This window comes from Pongo abelii, chromosome 9 (assembly GCF_028885655.2).
Source record: "Pongo abelii isolate AG06213 chromosome 9, NHGRI_mPonAbe1-v2.0_pri, whole genome shotgun sequence".
NCBI classification, from domain to species: Eukaryota; Metazoa; Chordata; class Mammalia; order Primates; family Hominidae; genus Pongo; species Pongo abelii.
In genome coordinates this window covers 69,734,513-69,749,119 of record NC_071994.2, presented here as the reverse complement: position 1 = coordinate 69,749,119, position 14,607 = coordinate 69,734,513, and the positions used below count along the sequence as shown (strand labels likewise).

Genomic DNA, 14,607 nt, shown 5'->3' with positions numbered 1-14,607 from the left:
AACCACCCAGTTTTGGCTCTAAGGCTTTATCTGCCCTCAAACTGCTGACAAGGATGGAAAGAGAAGCAATAGTTGGGGAAGAATAAGACAAAATGTGGAGGGACACAAGATGTCTTCTGTGAGATCCACGGAAATGACGATGTACCAGAATGAAGTCAGCCTCCCAATAGGCCATTGACACTAGATCCAAGGAGTCTGGAAACATTTCTTGATGTGCATTTCACTGACCCAGATGGAACCTCAGGTTATGTGTTTCTTTTCTCCTGATGGGTCTTATGGATCAGGCCATGTGCAGGCCTTCTCTTAGAGAATATTTTCCTAATTTTGTTTTTCAGTCTTTGTATGCCATTGGCTGGGACATGCCAGACTCTTTTTTAAATAAATGTTTAGAGAATTTTATACTCAGAGCTCCTTTGAGAGCAGGCAGCCTGTTTTAACCTTAGATAACTGTCTTCATGTGCCTCTACCTTTAAGTTCTTATATTCACACCTAGCAATGAGAGATATGAAAGAAGATAGGTTTTAGGTTTAGAAACACCTTGCTCATTTACTGACCTAACTGCTTAATAGTTCTGTGAACTTCAAGTTGGCTACTTAATCTCTCTGAACTTCAATTTCTTTATCTGTGAAATGGATAACTGTGTGGTGAAGTCCAAATAAAATCATGAAAGTTAAGTACCTGCATAGTATTTGGCATTCTGTCAGTACCTGGTATGTCTTCATCTCCTTCCTTCATTTAGGCTAAAGATGGATATTGTTCCCTTCTGATAAGTGCCAGCATTAGTGCATACTGACATCTGCCATGTTTGCTGAGTAAACACACTGGTGATTAGAATATTTCTAATGTGTGAGCATATTCCTTGCATTGCTTTTGAGAACATGTTCATTAATTAGAAGTACAGTTGCCAAAAGAAGATATCCCCAATAAGCTGAGAACAGTAGCTTGTGTTGATTAAGAGTCCAGGCTGATGAATCAGATCTCCTGGCTTTAAACTGAGCTCAGTGGCTTTGTGATCTTGCGCAAGTAATTTAACTTCCAAACCTGTTTCTTCTGTAAGATGGAGGTAGTAATACTTCCAATTTCTTTGGTTATTCTGAGGAGTGAATGAGACAATGTATGTGGAACCCTTAGCATAGTAATAGTTAGCTTTTATTGATCACTTACTGATAGTATTGTTAAGCATGTTGGAAATGAAAATGTAGACATAGATACATTATTTACATATTGCAAAGTTTATACAGCCTGAAAGCTAGTCTGTGTGAAATGTTAGTTGAATTAAATGTTCAGGGAGAAGTAACTGAATTTTCTTCTGGTTTAAAGGTATTTTACCAATGTTTCAACCTGCATGATTGTATGTGAACACACATTAGGACTTTGGGGGCAGAATTCCATAAACTCTGTTAGAAGGCTTAAAGTGGCAGACACTCAACTCAAAATTACTTAAGAAAAAAAGGGAGGAGAGAGACCTATGTCACATAACTTGAAAAGTCTAGGGTTTGAAAGAATACGATATGACTAGATCCAGGTAATCTCACAGTGTCACTAGAAATTAGTCTCAGTTGTATCACTTGGTTCTGTTTTAGCCTTATTCTCAAGAAGGCTCTCCCTAGGTGGTGACAGAGATAGTCATCAGTAGCTCTGGAATGATATCCTGCCAGCCAGGCAACTTCTGCAGTCAAAGAGGTGCTTTCTCAAAGGTTCCAGCAAAAGCCTCAAGATTGCATCTCATTGGGCCAATTTGGGTCATATACCTGGTTCTACACCAGTCATCGCAGGGATCCGTGCATGAGGGGTGGGGGGTGTGAGTATGAAAGTCAGCCCGTCTGTGGAAGTATACAGAGTTAGCACCAAGCTAGGATAATGCAGTCCCTTTACAGGGACATCAGAAAGGAAGGAGAGCTCCCACTTCTGGGACAAGAAGCACTAATGCAGTCATTTTGCTGTTTGCTTTTCTCTTTCTTTTCTGAAGGACTATTTTTAAATCTAAATTTTTTGTTTTTGTTTTTCATCGGTCTGTTCATGCATAAGGCGACGTAGACCCTGAGTGTCTGGCCTCAATCCTACCAGATAACAGCCCTTCCCAGTTGCTAGTACAAATATTAGGTTTCCACGTGGAGGAATTCTGTAGGCTGTTCAAACCTGTGATAATCAGTGAGCAGCCACATGACCTGAAACAAATTCCTCATTCTTGTAATTGCACATAATCTTTGCTGGTATGCACAGAACTTCTACGTCTATTTGTGAGTGTCTGGAGCACCAGGGGTTTAAAACCACAGGGTGCTGCTTAAGCTGCACTATTGTCATGTGCATGGAGATGTTTATTTTGAGTGAGACATTTTGCTAAGGTCACCAGAGGTTGTAATTGTGTGAATAAAGGGAACGCTGCTTTCCATACTATACTGCTGCTGTTTTTTCCAGTGAATGTATTTATCCTAAGGGCTCATTGTGTGTGGTTCGGAACAGGCAGGATTCTTTTTTTGTTTTTTTCCCCCTTAGGTATGAGGTAGCCAGATCTGAAATAAACTTTCTCAGCTTAGCTCAGGCTTTATCCTCAAATTCTGTTTTATGTTTTAAGGAAAAGAAGAGAATGCTGGTGGCAAGAGCATTGCCACCACAATGTCACTAGAAATTAGTCTCAGTTGTATCACTTGGTTTTAGTTCTAGTTCTAATTCTAGTTCACACTGCTCCTTCTGCTCTGATTCAGATCATAGCCCAAGCCAGCATCTTGCTGCTTGTTTTAAGTTGTGGAAATGATTACTGACAGTCATTCTGTAAGACCTAGGGACTTGCAGGCGCAGGTTCCTTGATGGCCAGCCTTGCTTAAGAGTGAGTAGTGGCCCAAATGAGATGTGGGTGAATACTAGGTTTCCTGTTTACCTTTTCTCATCAGCCTTTTGCAATGGTTCAGGGTCATATGAGGGTACTGAAGATGGGATGAATTAGACGTATTCCTGAAAAGCAGGACTACGGAAGAGTGATTGACATGGAAAGTAAATACCAAAATCAAGAGGATGAAGCATGAAAGAAAGAGATCCAGAGGTAAAGGAAAACCTCTGTGTGGACACAGATCAAAGCATTGCAAAGGCGTGTTGCTCAGATGGGCCTTCCCCAAGAAAGAAATCTGGCTTCTCCATGCTGTGGGGGTGCCAGCAACTTGCAGCTGGACCACACTGTGGCAACTAGAGGGTTCTGTGAGTAGCTATCAGAGCAGCCTCTTAAGAAGGGATCAGGGACCCCAGATATGCTAGGAAGGGGAGTCAGCCCAACTGATCAGGGGTACACGTGAGCAAGAAGAGAACAGGGAAGAATCTTTAGAATTTCCTGCAGAAAATGGAAACATCTTACAGCACAAGTGATGATGCCATCATTTCTTCTTTCTTGTGGTTAGGACCCTGGGAGAAAGGGATTCTGATTTCTGAACCGAGGCAACAGAATGATGGACTTGGAATACAGAGTGAGATCTGGGCAGATTGTGTTTGCTCAGAGATGAGCTGGCCTAATAGGAGAGTTTTATTATTCTTGTTTTTATTTTCTTTATTTACTCATTTGCATCAATATAGGAAATATGCTCCCACAATTCAAAAATCAAGTGTTCAAAAGGATATATAGTGAAAGGTCTCTTTCAACACCTGTCCTCCAGTCAGCAGTCAGGAACAGTGCCATCAGTTTGTATCCTTCCAGAGTTATATTATGCGTGGACAAGTACATTCATATGGATACCCACAGACACACACACTTTCCCTCATTTTTATACAAATGTACACTATTCTAGACCTTTCTTTTTAAATTTAGCAGTCTTGGAGTTCTTTTTACACCAAGTATGTTTTTTAAAACTTCCTCATTCATATCTATGTCTGCATATTGTTCTACCATCCAACTATAGCCTAATTTATTTAACTAGTCCTCTCTCAGTGGACATTTAGGTGGTTTCCAAGTTTCTGCTATTACAAATAATGCTGTAGTGAATAATCTTGTATATATGTAAAGATATTGATGTGGAATTTATGGGTCAAGGAGTACATTAACTTGAAATTTTGACAGATATTTCCAAATTGCCCTGTCTAGAACATAGAGGTTATATTCCCATGAGCAATGTAATGTATATAAACTGAGCCTGAAAAAAGAAAGAACTAAGTAAAATTGTGTACAAGATTAACAGGTAAGATGGAATTGGAAACAACTGTGATTATGGGAGGTGCCCAGTAGTTTCACATAGAAAAGAACCATTAAGAAGAACTTTAATGGTTGGCAAAGTGTGATTAAAAAACAAAGTAAGCTGAGGTTACAACACAGGACAGCAATTATAACCTCATAAATGCCACCTAGACATCATGATGTGGAACCCAGAATGGAACAGAGCTACAAAAGGGTCTGCTTTACGGGAGGGAAACAGACCTGTTAGGAGATGGGCCAGCTCTGGAGATAAAGAATTATGAAGCTAGGCCAGGTGTGGTGGCTCATGCCCGTAATCTCAGTACTTTGGGAGGCTGAGGCGACTGGATCACTTGAGGTCAGGAGTTTGAGGCCAGCCTGGCCAACATAGTGAAACCCCATCTCTACTAAAACATACAAAAATTAGCCAGGCATGGTGGTACGTGCCTGTAGTCCCAGCTACTTGGGAGGCTGAGACATGAGAATTGCTTGAACTTGGGAGGTGGAGGTTGCAGTGAGCCGAGATCGTGCCACTGCACTCCAGCCTGGGAGACAGAGTGAGACTCCATCTCAAAAAAAAAAAAAAAAAAAAAAAAAGAATTATAAAGCTAAGTTGAAATGCCAAGCCTGAGGACAGACATACCACAAAACAATGACAACACATGGCTCAGGAGAATTAAGGCAGAGTAGCCCAGAAGTTTTGGGTACACCACACACTGAGCAGAGGGATGAAAACAGATGTGTTCCTGATGCAGGTCTCCAAACTGACTAATGCACACAAGGGGCAGTAATGGAGGGAGGGGAGCAGCAACCTATTTGTTAGCTCCTAAATATCTCCCAGCTGAATTCTGAAGCATTTGAATGTTTACTTGTTTGTTTTTCTCACTTGCTTTCACTCTGCTCAGAGGGTAGAAGACAAAACTAGGAAAACTGCCATTCTAGCTCCAACATTGAAGCAAAAGGAGAAACTGGTTTATGAAGTAAAAGTGATAGGTACCTTGAGAGAAAGTGGTCATTCTTATTTGAATGTTCACGAGAGTGAGCATGGAAAAACTAGGTATAAACAGACATGCACTGTAGACTTGGGTAAATCATAACTCTGACAGTTTAAAAATAAAATGGATGGGGAACTCTCGAATAGAGGAAGACCCAAGAATATTGAACTACTTAAATATAATTCCGACTGTGCAATCTGACAGATAATACCAATAAAAAGGAAGAGTTTAGAGGTCTCTTGAAAGGAAGTAGTTTTCAGAGGGGCTTGTACAAAAGGCAGAAAGGACATATGCTAAAGACAAAAGTGCACCTGCATGACCAGTGTCAGGAAGGGGACATCCCAACCTAAAGGACAATGCTGAGGACAACACAAAGTCATACACACACACACACACACACACACACACACAGTTATGTTCTTAATAGGAAAAAGAAAAAATGGACTTGATTCCATGGATGCCTCTGACAGATACAAAAAATTTAGGACAATAGTCCCCCAAAATGCTTGCTATAAGTTAATTTTAAGGAATCAGGAAAATCAAATGAGTTGCTAGAAAACTGGAAATGAACCATTTCCTTCTTGATTTTCAAAACGGCAAAAGTTTGATAGATTCAATAAATTTTAGTCTATTGAGTTTGGGGCCAACTCTATGATGGTGTGCAAGAAGGTAGGAGACAAAGTAGGGATCCGTGTCCTCGAGGAGTGAGTCTCGTCAGATTGGCCTTATCGGTTTGGCCAGGAGTGTGTCTTGTGGTAGACCAGGTAAATCCACATTTCAGTGAAGCGTTGCAAAAACGTTGCTTGGGATAATCTTGTGGACAAGATGGAGGAATAGAAGATGAATACACTGAAATAGGCATATTGATGCCTGAGTTCAGGGTTTGGGTACATATTGTCATGGATAAGTGTGATGTGTGCCATATGTCGCCTGTGCATAGGTGCTGACACATTGGGTGTTTGGGTAAGGGGAGTCAGTGTGTGTACCATGCATATGTGGAGAGGGGATGTGTTTGTGTGTGTGCCCCAGTGTGTACCCGTCTCTGCTATTGTTTCTGCTTGGATGAAGGGTTTCTTCTAGACTCCATGCCTCGGTGTTGACACAACAGTATGGCACAAAGGAGCTGTTGGGGATTTGTTCAAACTGCAAGACAGGCACCTGGATGGGGCAGGCCTGAGGAAAAATGCCATGTCTTTTGGTTCTGGTGAGGAAAGTGGAGGGCCATCGACAGTGACCACTGAGTGCCACCTGCTCCCTGCCCCATGCACACTTCCTCTGGGCTGTTCTCTTAAGGAGTTCTGCGTCTGAGAGCTGTCTGACCTGGAGCGCTTTTCTCTTCTTTCTTTTCCTTCCTACAGTCGGTTCTGAATGTGATCAGTGAGCTGCAGGAGCAGATGTGTAGGCTGCAGCTGGACATCCACAGGCAGATTCAAGAGCGCCTGTTACTCAGTAGGGACCACCCTGAGGAGGTGGCGGCCGGCGACGGTGTGGCCGAGCCCCAGCCCTGCAGCCAGGACTGTGCCTGTTGGGAGGGGTCACCTGTAGGAACCACACTTAAGTATATCAGAGCATGCGTGTGTGGGGCATTTCACTGGTGGAGGGGCTGGGGTTTCTCCTAACCAGAACAGAGTGCAGTGGCTTGGCATGGATCTGTTGTTACCTCTGGGCAGAGCTTGGACTCACTCAATCCTCTTGGGATGTGAGGTGAGCTCAGTGACCCTCACTGAGCAGGGTCTGAGCAGGTGAGGCCAACCCTCAAACAGGTGGCACTCATCTCCTTTAGGGCTGGGCATGAGGTGCACCAGGTGCTCTGAGTGATGGGGCATTTGTGCCACAGGAAGCCTCATGATTCCTCTTCCCGGGTATATAACTCAGATACTGATTCCTCCTCCCAGGCTGGGAGGAGGAAACAAAACAAAGTTTTGTTTCACATGATTTTTTTTTTTTTTAAGGAAAAAAAGTATTATGAAAAAGAATCCTTTCAAGTTTATGTTCAAAGAAGTTTACCCCCAGTGAAAAAATAAAATACAAGTTTTCATATGCTGTGAATAATTAAGTCATCATCTGAATTTCCAGGAAAAACCCCCCCACATAATCACATCAGGGTGATTTTATAACAACAGGGCTATGTGGGGCTCTGTCTGACTGGGATTCTGGACTTGGCTCTCTACACGGGGGTAACCTGGTCCTCTATGACTTTGCTGATGGCCAGTGATGGCAGCTTCAGCAGAGACAAGCCTATGCCTTGAAGGAGGCCTACTGTTGAAGAGGACTTGGAAGCCCCCCAAGAAAAGACCGAGGTCACAGCAGCCATGAGTACTACAGAGGGTACCCTGGCTCTGTAGGAAGTTACTATGGTCCATACTCAATTAGGGAGCCTGTTGAAAATCCAGACATAGGTGTTGCGGGGAGGGATTTGGTTGGAAAGATTTCCTGCTCCATTAAAGGACAGGGGGGAAATAGGAAAGTCAAGTTGTAAATGTAGACTTGGATAGAGAAGCCTTGAGAGGGTGTTGGCACATGACCTATGTTGAGTAGGTTATTCCAGCAAGACTTTTAAAGGAAGGAAAAATGTGTGTGTACTAATGTTGGTAGTCAATGATGGACAACAAGTAACATAGAAGGAAGAGGATGTTCCAGAGGTCATGGAGCCTGGAGAGGATGATTTCTGTATAACCACAGTGGCAGCCCCTCAGGCAGTAGGAACCTGCACACTTCTGATTCTGATATCAGCTGGCCTGACACCCTCTCCGACAAACTGAGTAACCTGGCTAGGATACAAGGCTGAGCAGAAGAACCCTCAACTTGTGGGCATTGGAGCCTCTCAGGCAGGGCCAATAATGTTCTCAGAGAATGATTCTGGGTCTGCTGCAAGTCAAAGCAGGTATCTGAGGCCTTGACATCCAGTGATGTAGATCATGGATGCAATAACTTTAGCTGAGAAGTTTTCTTTTTCTTTTTTTTCGCTGGGATTACAGGCACTTGTCACCACACCCGGCTAATTTTTGTATTTTTAGTAGAGATAGGGTTTCACCGTGTTAGCCAGGCTGGTTTCGAACTCCTGATCTCAAGTGATCCACCCACCTTGGCTTTCCAAAGTGCTGGGATTACAGGCGTGAGCCACCATGTCAGGCCAGAAGTTTTTTTTTTGTTTTGTTTTTAACGGGCATCAGCATATGCTCACCTTAACTAGAAGGCAATCTTAAAAAAAAATGACCCTACAAAATTCAAGGGTAAGCAATGTCACTTCGTGGTGGATTATCTCAGAAGGCCAAGACCTCCAGGCCAGTTAAATAATGACTTGAGTTTCATGTGTGCATTCATTGACAAATAGTACATACCTACTATGTGCCAGGCACTGCAAGATAATCAGAGGTTAGCAAATGCCTCATGGAGTTTACAGTTTAGGAGGAGAGCTAGCTATTAGTTGTCATACAAATAAATATTTAATTGCAAATTACGTAGGAGGTACACAGAGTACAACAAGAAAATATAACAGAGGGGCCTGATATAGTAGGGAGGTCAGGATAGCTTTACTCAGGTAGACCTGAAGGATGAGCAGGAGTTAACCTGGCAGAAAATTCCAGACAGAGAGAATGTTGTCTGCGAAGACCTAAGTTGGAGAGAGGAACTGAAAATTATCCATGTGGCTAGAGCATAACTAGGGAGAAGGAGTGATCCAAGAGGCAGGCAGGGAGCTGTCAGGTCATGAGTTGAAGTTTATGAGCTTTGAGAAGCATGGGAGTGCCATGATCTGATGTATGGTTTGATCATATCACTCCCCCAGATGCCATGGGGTCAATTGCTTTGAGAGGAGCAAGACAACAGAGGAGCAACCAATGAATTGACTGTCCAGGTTGTCAGTGCTAATTGCTAGACCAGAGTGGTGGTGCCTGAGTGGGAAAGAAATGAGACATTCAAGTTGTTTTCCTGGAAGTAGAATTAATAAAGCTTGGGGATGAATTGCATACATAAGGGAGGAAGGAGAGGGAGATGCGGAGGACAGATCCTATGTTTCTGGATAGGCTGTTGGATAGATGGATATGGCATTTAGTGAGATGAGAGTAACTAGGAGGGGAGTTGAGCGTTCCACTTGGCACCTGACAGTCCGGAGGTGCCTGTGCAGCATCCATGTGATGTTAAGTAGGAAGTTTGTTGTGTGAGACTCCAGTTCAGAAAGCCTGTGGAAATAATTATCTTTATGCCAGTTCTTCTGATGGGAGCTAGTCAGCAGGACCAATTGTCTGTTAAGGAAATCTTGGTTCAAGGTAACAGTGCTTAGTGGTGTCATCTTTATGGAAGGAGTAGTTTCACAAACAAGGGTCCTAGAGTCAGAATATATGGGCTTGAATTCCAGCTCCACCACTTACCAGCTACATGAGTAAGAGAAAATTGTTTGTGTCACTTCCCCACTCAGCAACCTTCAGTGACTCCCTACTGTCCAAAGAATGGCATCGGAACTCATCATATGTATTTTCATCCTCAAGCCTTTACCTTAGGGCCTCACCTTAACTTCCCAGCCTCATTTTCCACTGTGTGCCTACACCCTCAGCTCCAGCCCCATGAGTTATCTCCCTTTCTGTCTCCTATCTTTACTCCTCCCTGGATGCCTTCTCCCTCCCTTCTTTCTTCAAATCAATCTCTTCCTCTGAACTGGAACACCCATTTTGGCATCTATATTTGGCCCTTAACATTTGTTCCCTTAGGATTTCATTTTTTCCTCTATGAGGCCTTTGAGGATCACAGGCCCCCTCTTCTATCTTCCTTCACTCCCAGCACAGAGAGATGCTCCCAATTAGCCTGCTTCCTACTACTTTGCATCACAGGGAAGAAGCTGCTTCATTTCAGCATCTCTGTTCTTCCCACTCCGAAGCCTCGACTGCCTGCCTATACTCATGTGTGTGATGTTGGCATACCCCGCAGAGGACATAGATGTCAGAGAAAGGGGCAGGCAGAACAGGTTCTAAAGCTAAAAGGAAAGTTTTCACTTTCTTATGTCTGGAACTCCCTGGCCTTTGTTTTTTAACGGCCATACAGCTTTCCTGAAACAAGGGACATGTTTAAAGATTAAAGCTGTTACATGGAGCTTGATGTGGTTGCTGCATCCCCTATGCATGAGCTTAACCAGGTTGGTAAATTGAGAGCACATCTTTTAACCATCAGAACTTTGTCTTTCTCCCTCATCTCTCTAGGAGTTACTGCAAGAGCTCAGGCACCTCAAAATCAAAGTGGAAGAGTTGGAAAATGAAAGGAATCAGTATGAATGGAAGCTAAAGGCCACTAAGGTAAACGGCACTCCTGATGCTTATGGAGAGAGTATGAGGGCCTTGTGGGGACGGTCTGCATTCCAACTTGGGTGTTTCCAGTAGCCTAAGTTTGAAAATGCAAATCAACCCTCCAGTGTGGACACACAGCAGCGCCTAGCTGGTGCAGCAGACAGACTTGATCCAGGAAAGATCCTCATGGAGAATGCCTGTGAGATTATGAATTGGTCAAGTGTAGTAACCCAGTCCGCTTCCTCTCCCTGCACCCCATAGCACCTGGCTGAAGCTGGGCCAAGAAGGGGCTAGGAGTGGGGAGAGCAGGTGAGTGGCAGGCAGTGAATCATGAGTCCTAAAGCAGATCTTGGATGCATCATTTTAAATTCAGTAGTCCCTTCTAAAATCAGTTTTTCAAAAAAATAGGCATGCTTTATATTTGGCACAAAATATATTCCTAAAAATGACATAAACTTCGAATTATTTCTTCAGTCAAATCATGTTTCTCTTAAACTAGGGAGCCTGCAATTTAAAGGACACCAATAATAAATTCTATTGTGAAATAAATTTCTTCCCTCTCCCCTTTGTTTCTTCCTTCTTTTCCTAAAGTGCAGAGATCAAAACTAGTGGGTTACATTCAGCCCATGAATTTTTTTGGCCTGCAAATTGGATTTTAAACATTGAATTGTTATTTAAATTTCAGGAAGTTTACATTAGGCTACAGTTAGGTTTCCTTTGAGAGTATGGGGAGGTGGGAGGCTCATACCTGCCTTCCCCTACTGTGTCTGCAGTGCCACCCAAGGGCACTACTGGATGTTTTTATTAGAGTTTTCTTAACTTCTAGTTTGTATTTTTATTTTTTGTGCAAGTTAATTGCTAATTATTATAAAAACAATAACACACACTATAGAGAATTTTCAAACCATAAAAAATTAAAGGAATAAAAAGCACTCATACCACCCAGGCACTACCATTGCTAATATTTCCTTCCGTGTATTGTTCTCTTCTGTTTTAGGTCTGTGTTAGGCCATTCTTGCATTGCTACAAGTAAATAGCTTAGACTAGGTAATTTATAAAGAGGTTTAATTGGCTCAGGGTACTGCAGGTTTTACAGGAAGCATGCTGGTCACATCTGCTCAGCTTCTAGTGAAGCCTCAGGGAGTTTTCAATCATTGCAGAAGGAAAAATCAGGAGCAAGTGAGAGAAAGGAGAGGAGGTGCCACAAACTTTTAAACAACCAGATCTCGTGAGAACTCACTCACAATTGCAAGGACAGCACCAAGAGGGTGGTGCCACCATTCATGAGAAATCTACCCCCATGATCCATTCACCTCCTACCAGGGCCCACCTCCAATATTGGGGATTACAATTCAACATGAGATTTGGCAGGAACAAATATTCAAACATCAGGGTCTCTCTATTTCAGTGTCTCTGTCTCTTAATTTTTATTGTTGATAATTTACATGCAGTTTTATATCATGCTGTTATTTAAAATTTTATGACTTCTCTTGTTATCAAAAGAAAGAACTGAACATATGTAAATATTTATGTAATCTAGTGTATAAATGTAAAATCATTTGATTAACCATTTTACAGATAATGAAATGGATGTACAGAGAGATTAACTTTCCCAAGATTTTACACTTATTTGGTACCAAGCCTGGGCAGTCAGACCCATCTGTGTCCTGGCCTGTGTGTATCTGAGTGTAGTTTTGTATGTGTATGCTTCACAAGCACCAGCTCTAGGGGCACTGGTTTTGTCCAGTAGCTCAGAACCTTCCATCACAACGCCCCACTCAAACAAGCCCTGTCTTGGGGAAACCTTTGAAGTTGTACATACCACCCTCTGTCATAAAACCAAATAACACTTTTCTTTTTAAATTATCCCAGCTCTTTGCCTTGGCATGTAGACCTTTGAGATGCTAAGGGTTATTTAATAACTACCAGGTGTGGAGCACTTCCTATGTGCCAGATGTGCCAAGCTATTTGCACACATTTTATCATATAATCCATAAAATCACCCAGTGAGGTATAAGTTTTTTTATTCTCACTTGACTGGGAAGGAAACAGAGGCTCAGCGTGGCCAAGCTGAGGTTCACATCTGGGTCTGTGTCATTCCCGTGCCTTCATGTTGTTTCCAACATCATCCTGATTCCTGCAGAGAAAACCAGCACTGTTTTTGGAAGTTTTTCACTTTTCTGCTTAAGGCCTCTCAGTCCCTGAAGGGGATTCATCTCCCAGTGCAATGGCAGTAGGGCATGGTCCCTGGGAGGCACAGCACTTGCAGGGACCCAGAGCACCCGTCTCTGCCCAACTGCCTGTCTGCATAGCTGTCTCAGACCTTGTGCCACACAGCCCTAGCCACGGTGACTGTGGTCACAGGAACAGTGGCAGTAGCATACACAGTCAAGTAGAAGGTCTCTGGACTGTTCTTGGCCTTCCCAACTGTGGAGACAGAGATCGCTCAAAGGATAACAGAGCACCTATAGTTTCTGGCCTATTTCTGTGGAAATTGGCACAAGGCAGGTTGGGCCCAGTCACTTGGTCTGTAGGGTCTATGGTATGTACCTACAGGACCTCCCCTAGAGGCAGGGCTCAGGAAGAAGAGCCCTCATAGTGGCAGGTGCTAGATTCTGTCTTGATTGGTCCACCCAACTGCGGGGCCAGCAGACAAGCATCAGGTATCCAGATTTCTAACAGAGACCAGTGTCCATCCTGTCCACAAAGAAAGGGAGAAATGGGCGTGGAGAGGTACAAGAAAAGTTAAAGGAATATCTTTCAAGAATCATCTGGCCTTTGTAGAAATGGAGATTGAGAGTCCCAAAGCTAATATCTTCAGAAGCCATTGTCACCATGAGTCATAAGCCCATGGGCATCTTTGCCCTGAGCGAGCTCTGATAAACTGCTCCATAGCTGCATGTCTCAGCAAGCGGGTTGCACAGCAGGACCCAGCTCTTGGCCTCTGTGAGTGGAGCCCAGAGCAGAGGGGCAGTGCTTCATTATGAACTTTGGAATAAGGAAATCCTACCCCTTGTCACCTCTTTATATGGTCATCCTTGTCCCATTTGGGGGAAGTTAGGGAAGGTTATTCAGAAACCCTTGAGGTGGGCTCAGGGAGCCCAAGCCTGGTAAGAGTGGCCTTCATCTGTCCTGTTAACTCAGAAGCAGACACGCGGTGGTGGGTGGAGCCCTGACATTAGAGCAGGCAGGCCAGGGTTTACATCCTGGCCTGGTCACTGAGTAGCTCTGTGACTGACACAGAATCTTGTACTACTCCTGTTTTCTCCCTGATGACTTACGGAGATACTGTTTCCTCGGGTGGTTGCTTGTGAGGATTTGATGTGAGAAAGCAGTGAGCGTGGGGGCTGATCAGGGTGGGTGCTCAGTCCCTGTGCTGAAACTGAACACAAGGCCTGTCCAGCAACAGAGTTGCCAACAGGGCCAGTACTCATTTAATTACTTGGGGTTGTTAAAATATTAACTTCGGCCTTTGTGGAAATGAACAGCCCATACTATAATCTTGAGGACCAAAGGTGGGACATGATTAGGCCAACACATGGAGAAGGGTTGGCCAGAGAAGCCTTTGCTGTCTTTTATTGACCGGCTCCACGGTCGATGCTCATCCCTTTTCTTACCTGGTTTGATGCTGAGAGAATTGAACCAATTATCCACAAAGAAAAGAATAGGATGAGAGGAGCAAATAGTAGTAGCATTTATTGAGCAATTAATATATACTAAATATTGGACTAGGTTGTTCATAACCATTATCTTAAACCTCATTGCAGTCCCATGAAGTAGGTGTAGTTTTTCCCATTTTATAGGTGAGCTGAGACTCAGAAAGGTTAACTTACTTGCCCAAGGTCACCCAACTAGGAAATGAGAGAATCAAGGTTTGTTTGACTCCAAAATCCAGGTACCTCTTGGGACAGGACCTATACAATTCCGATCTCCTAATGAGTATGGGAAAGCATGAACAACCACACCTAGTGTTGTGTGTGGAATTTAACCTGCACTACTTAATGGCGACACGGGAACCATCTAGTGCAGCTGCCTGTGTGTGTGCAAATGTGAATGTATGTGTGTACTTATGAGCTGTGTATACATGCTTTTTTTTGCATAAGTATGTAAATTAAGCACGCCTGAATGCTTGTACATCTATATACGAGTGAGCGTGCACACATGTCTGGAGGTTGGGCAGAGG

The 14,607-nt window shown here is 43.4% G+C and overlaps 1 protein-coding gene across 10 annotated transcripts in view; it reads left to right on the top strand.

Annotated features, from left to right (window-relative positions):
* PPFIBP2 (PPFIA binding protein 2) overlaps positions 1–14,607 on the top strand; it is a 142,859-nt gene that overhangs the window by 96,506 nt on the left and 31,746 nt on the right. For all 10 annotated transcript variants that reach the window (XM_063727957.1, XM_054523857.2, XM_063727956.1 and 7 more), the window contains 1 exon segment: positions 10,341–10,433. In XM_063727957.1, coding sequence (XP_063584027.1) covers positions 10,341–10,433 — 93 coding nt within the window.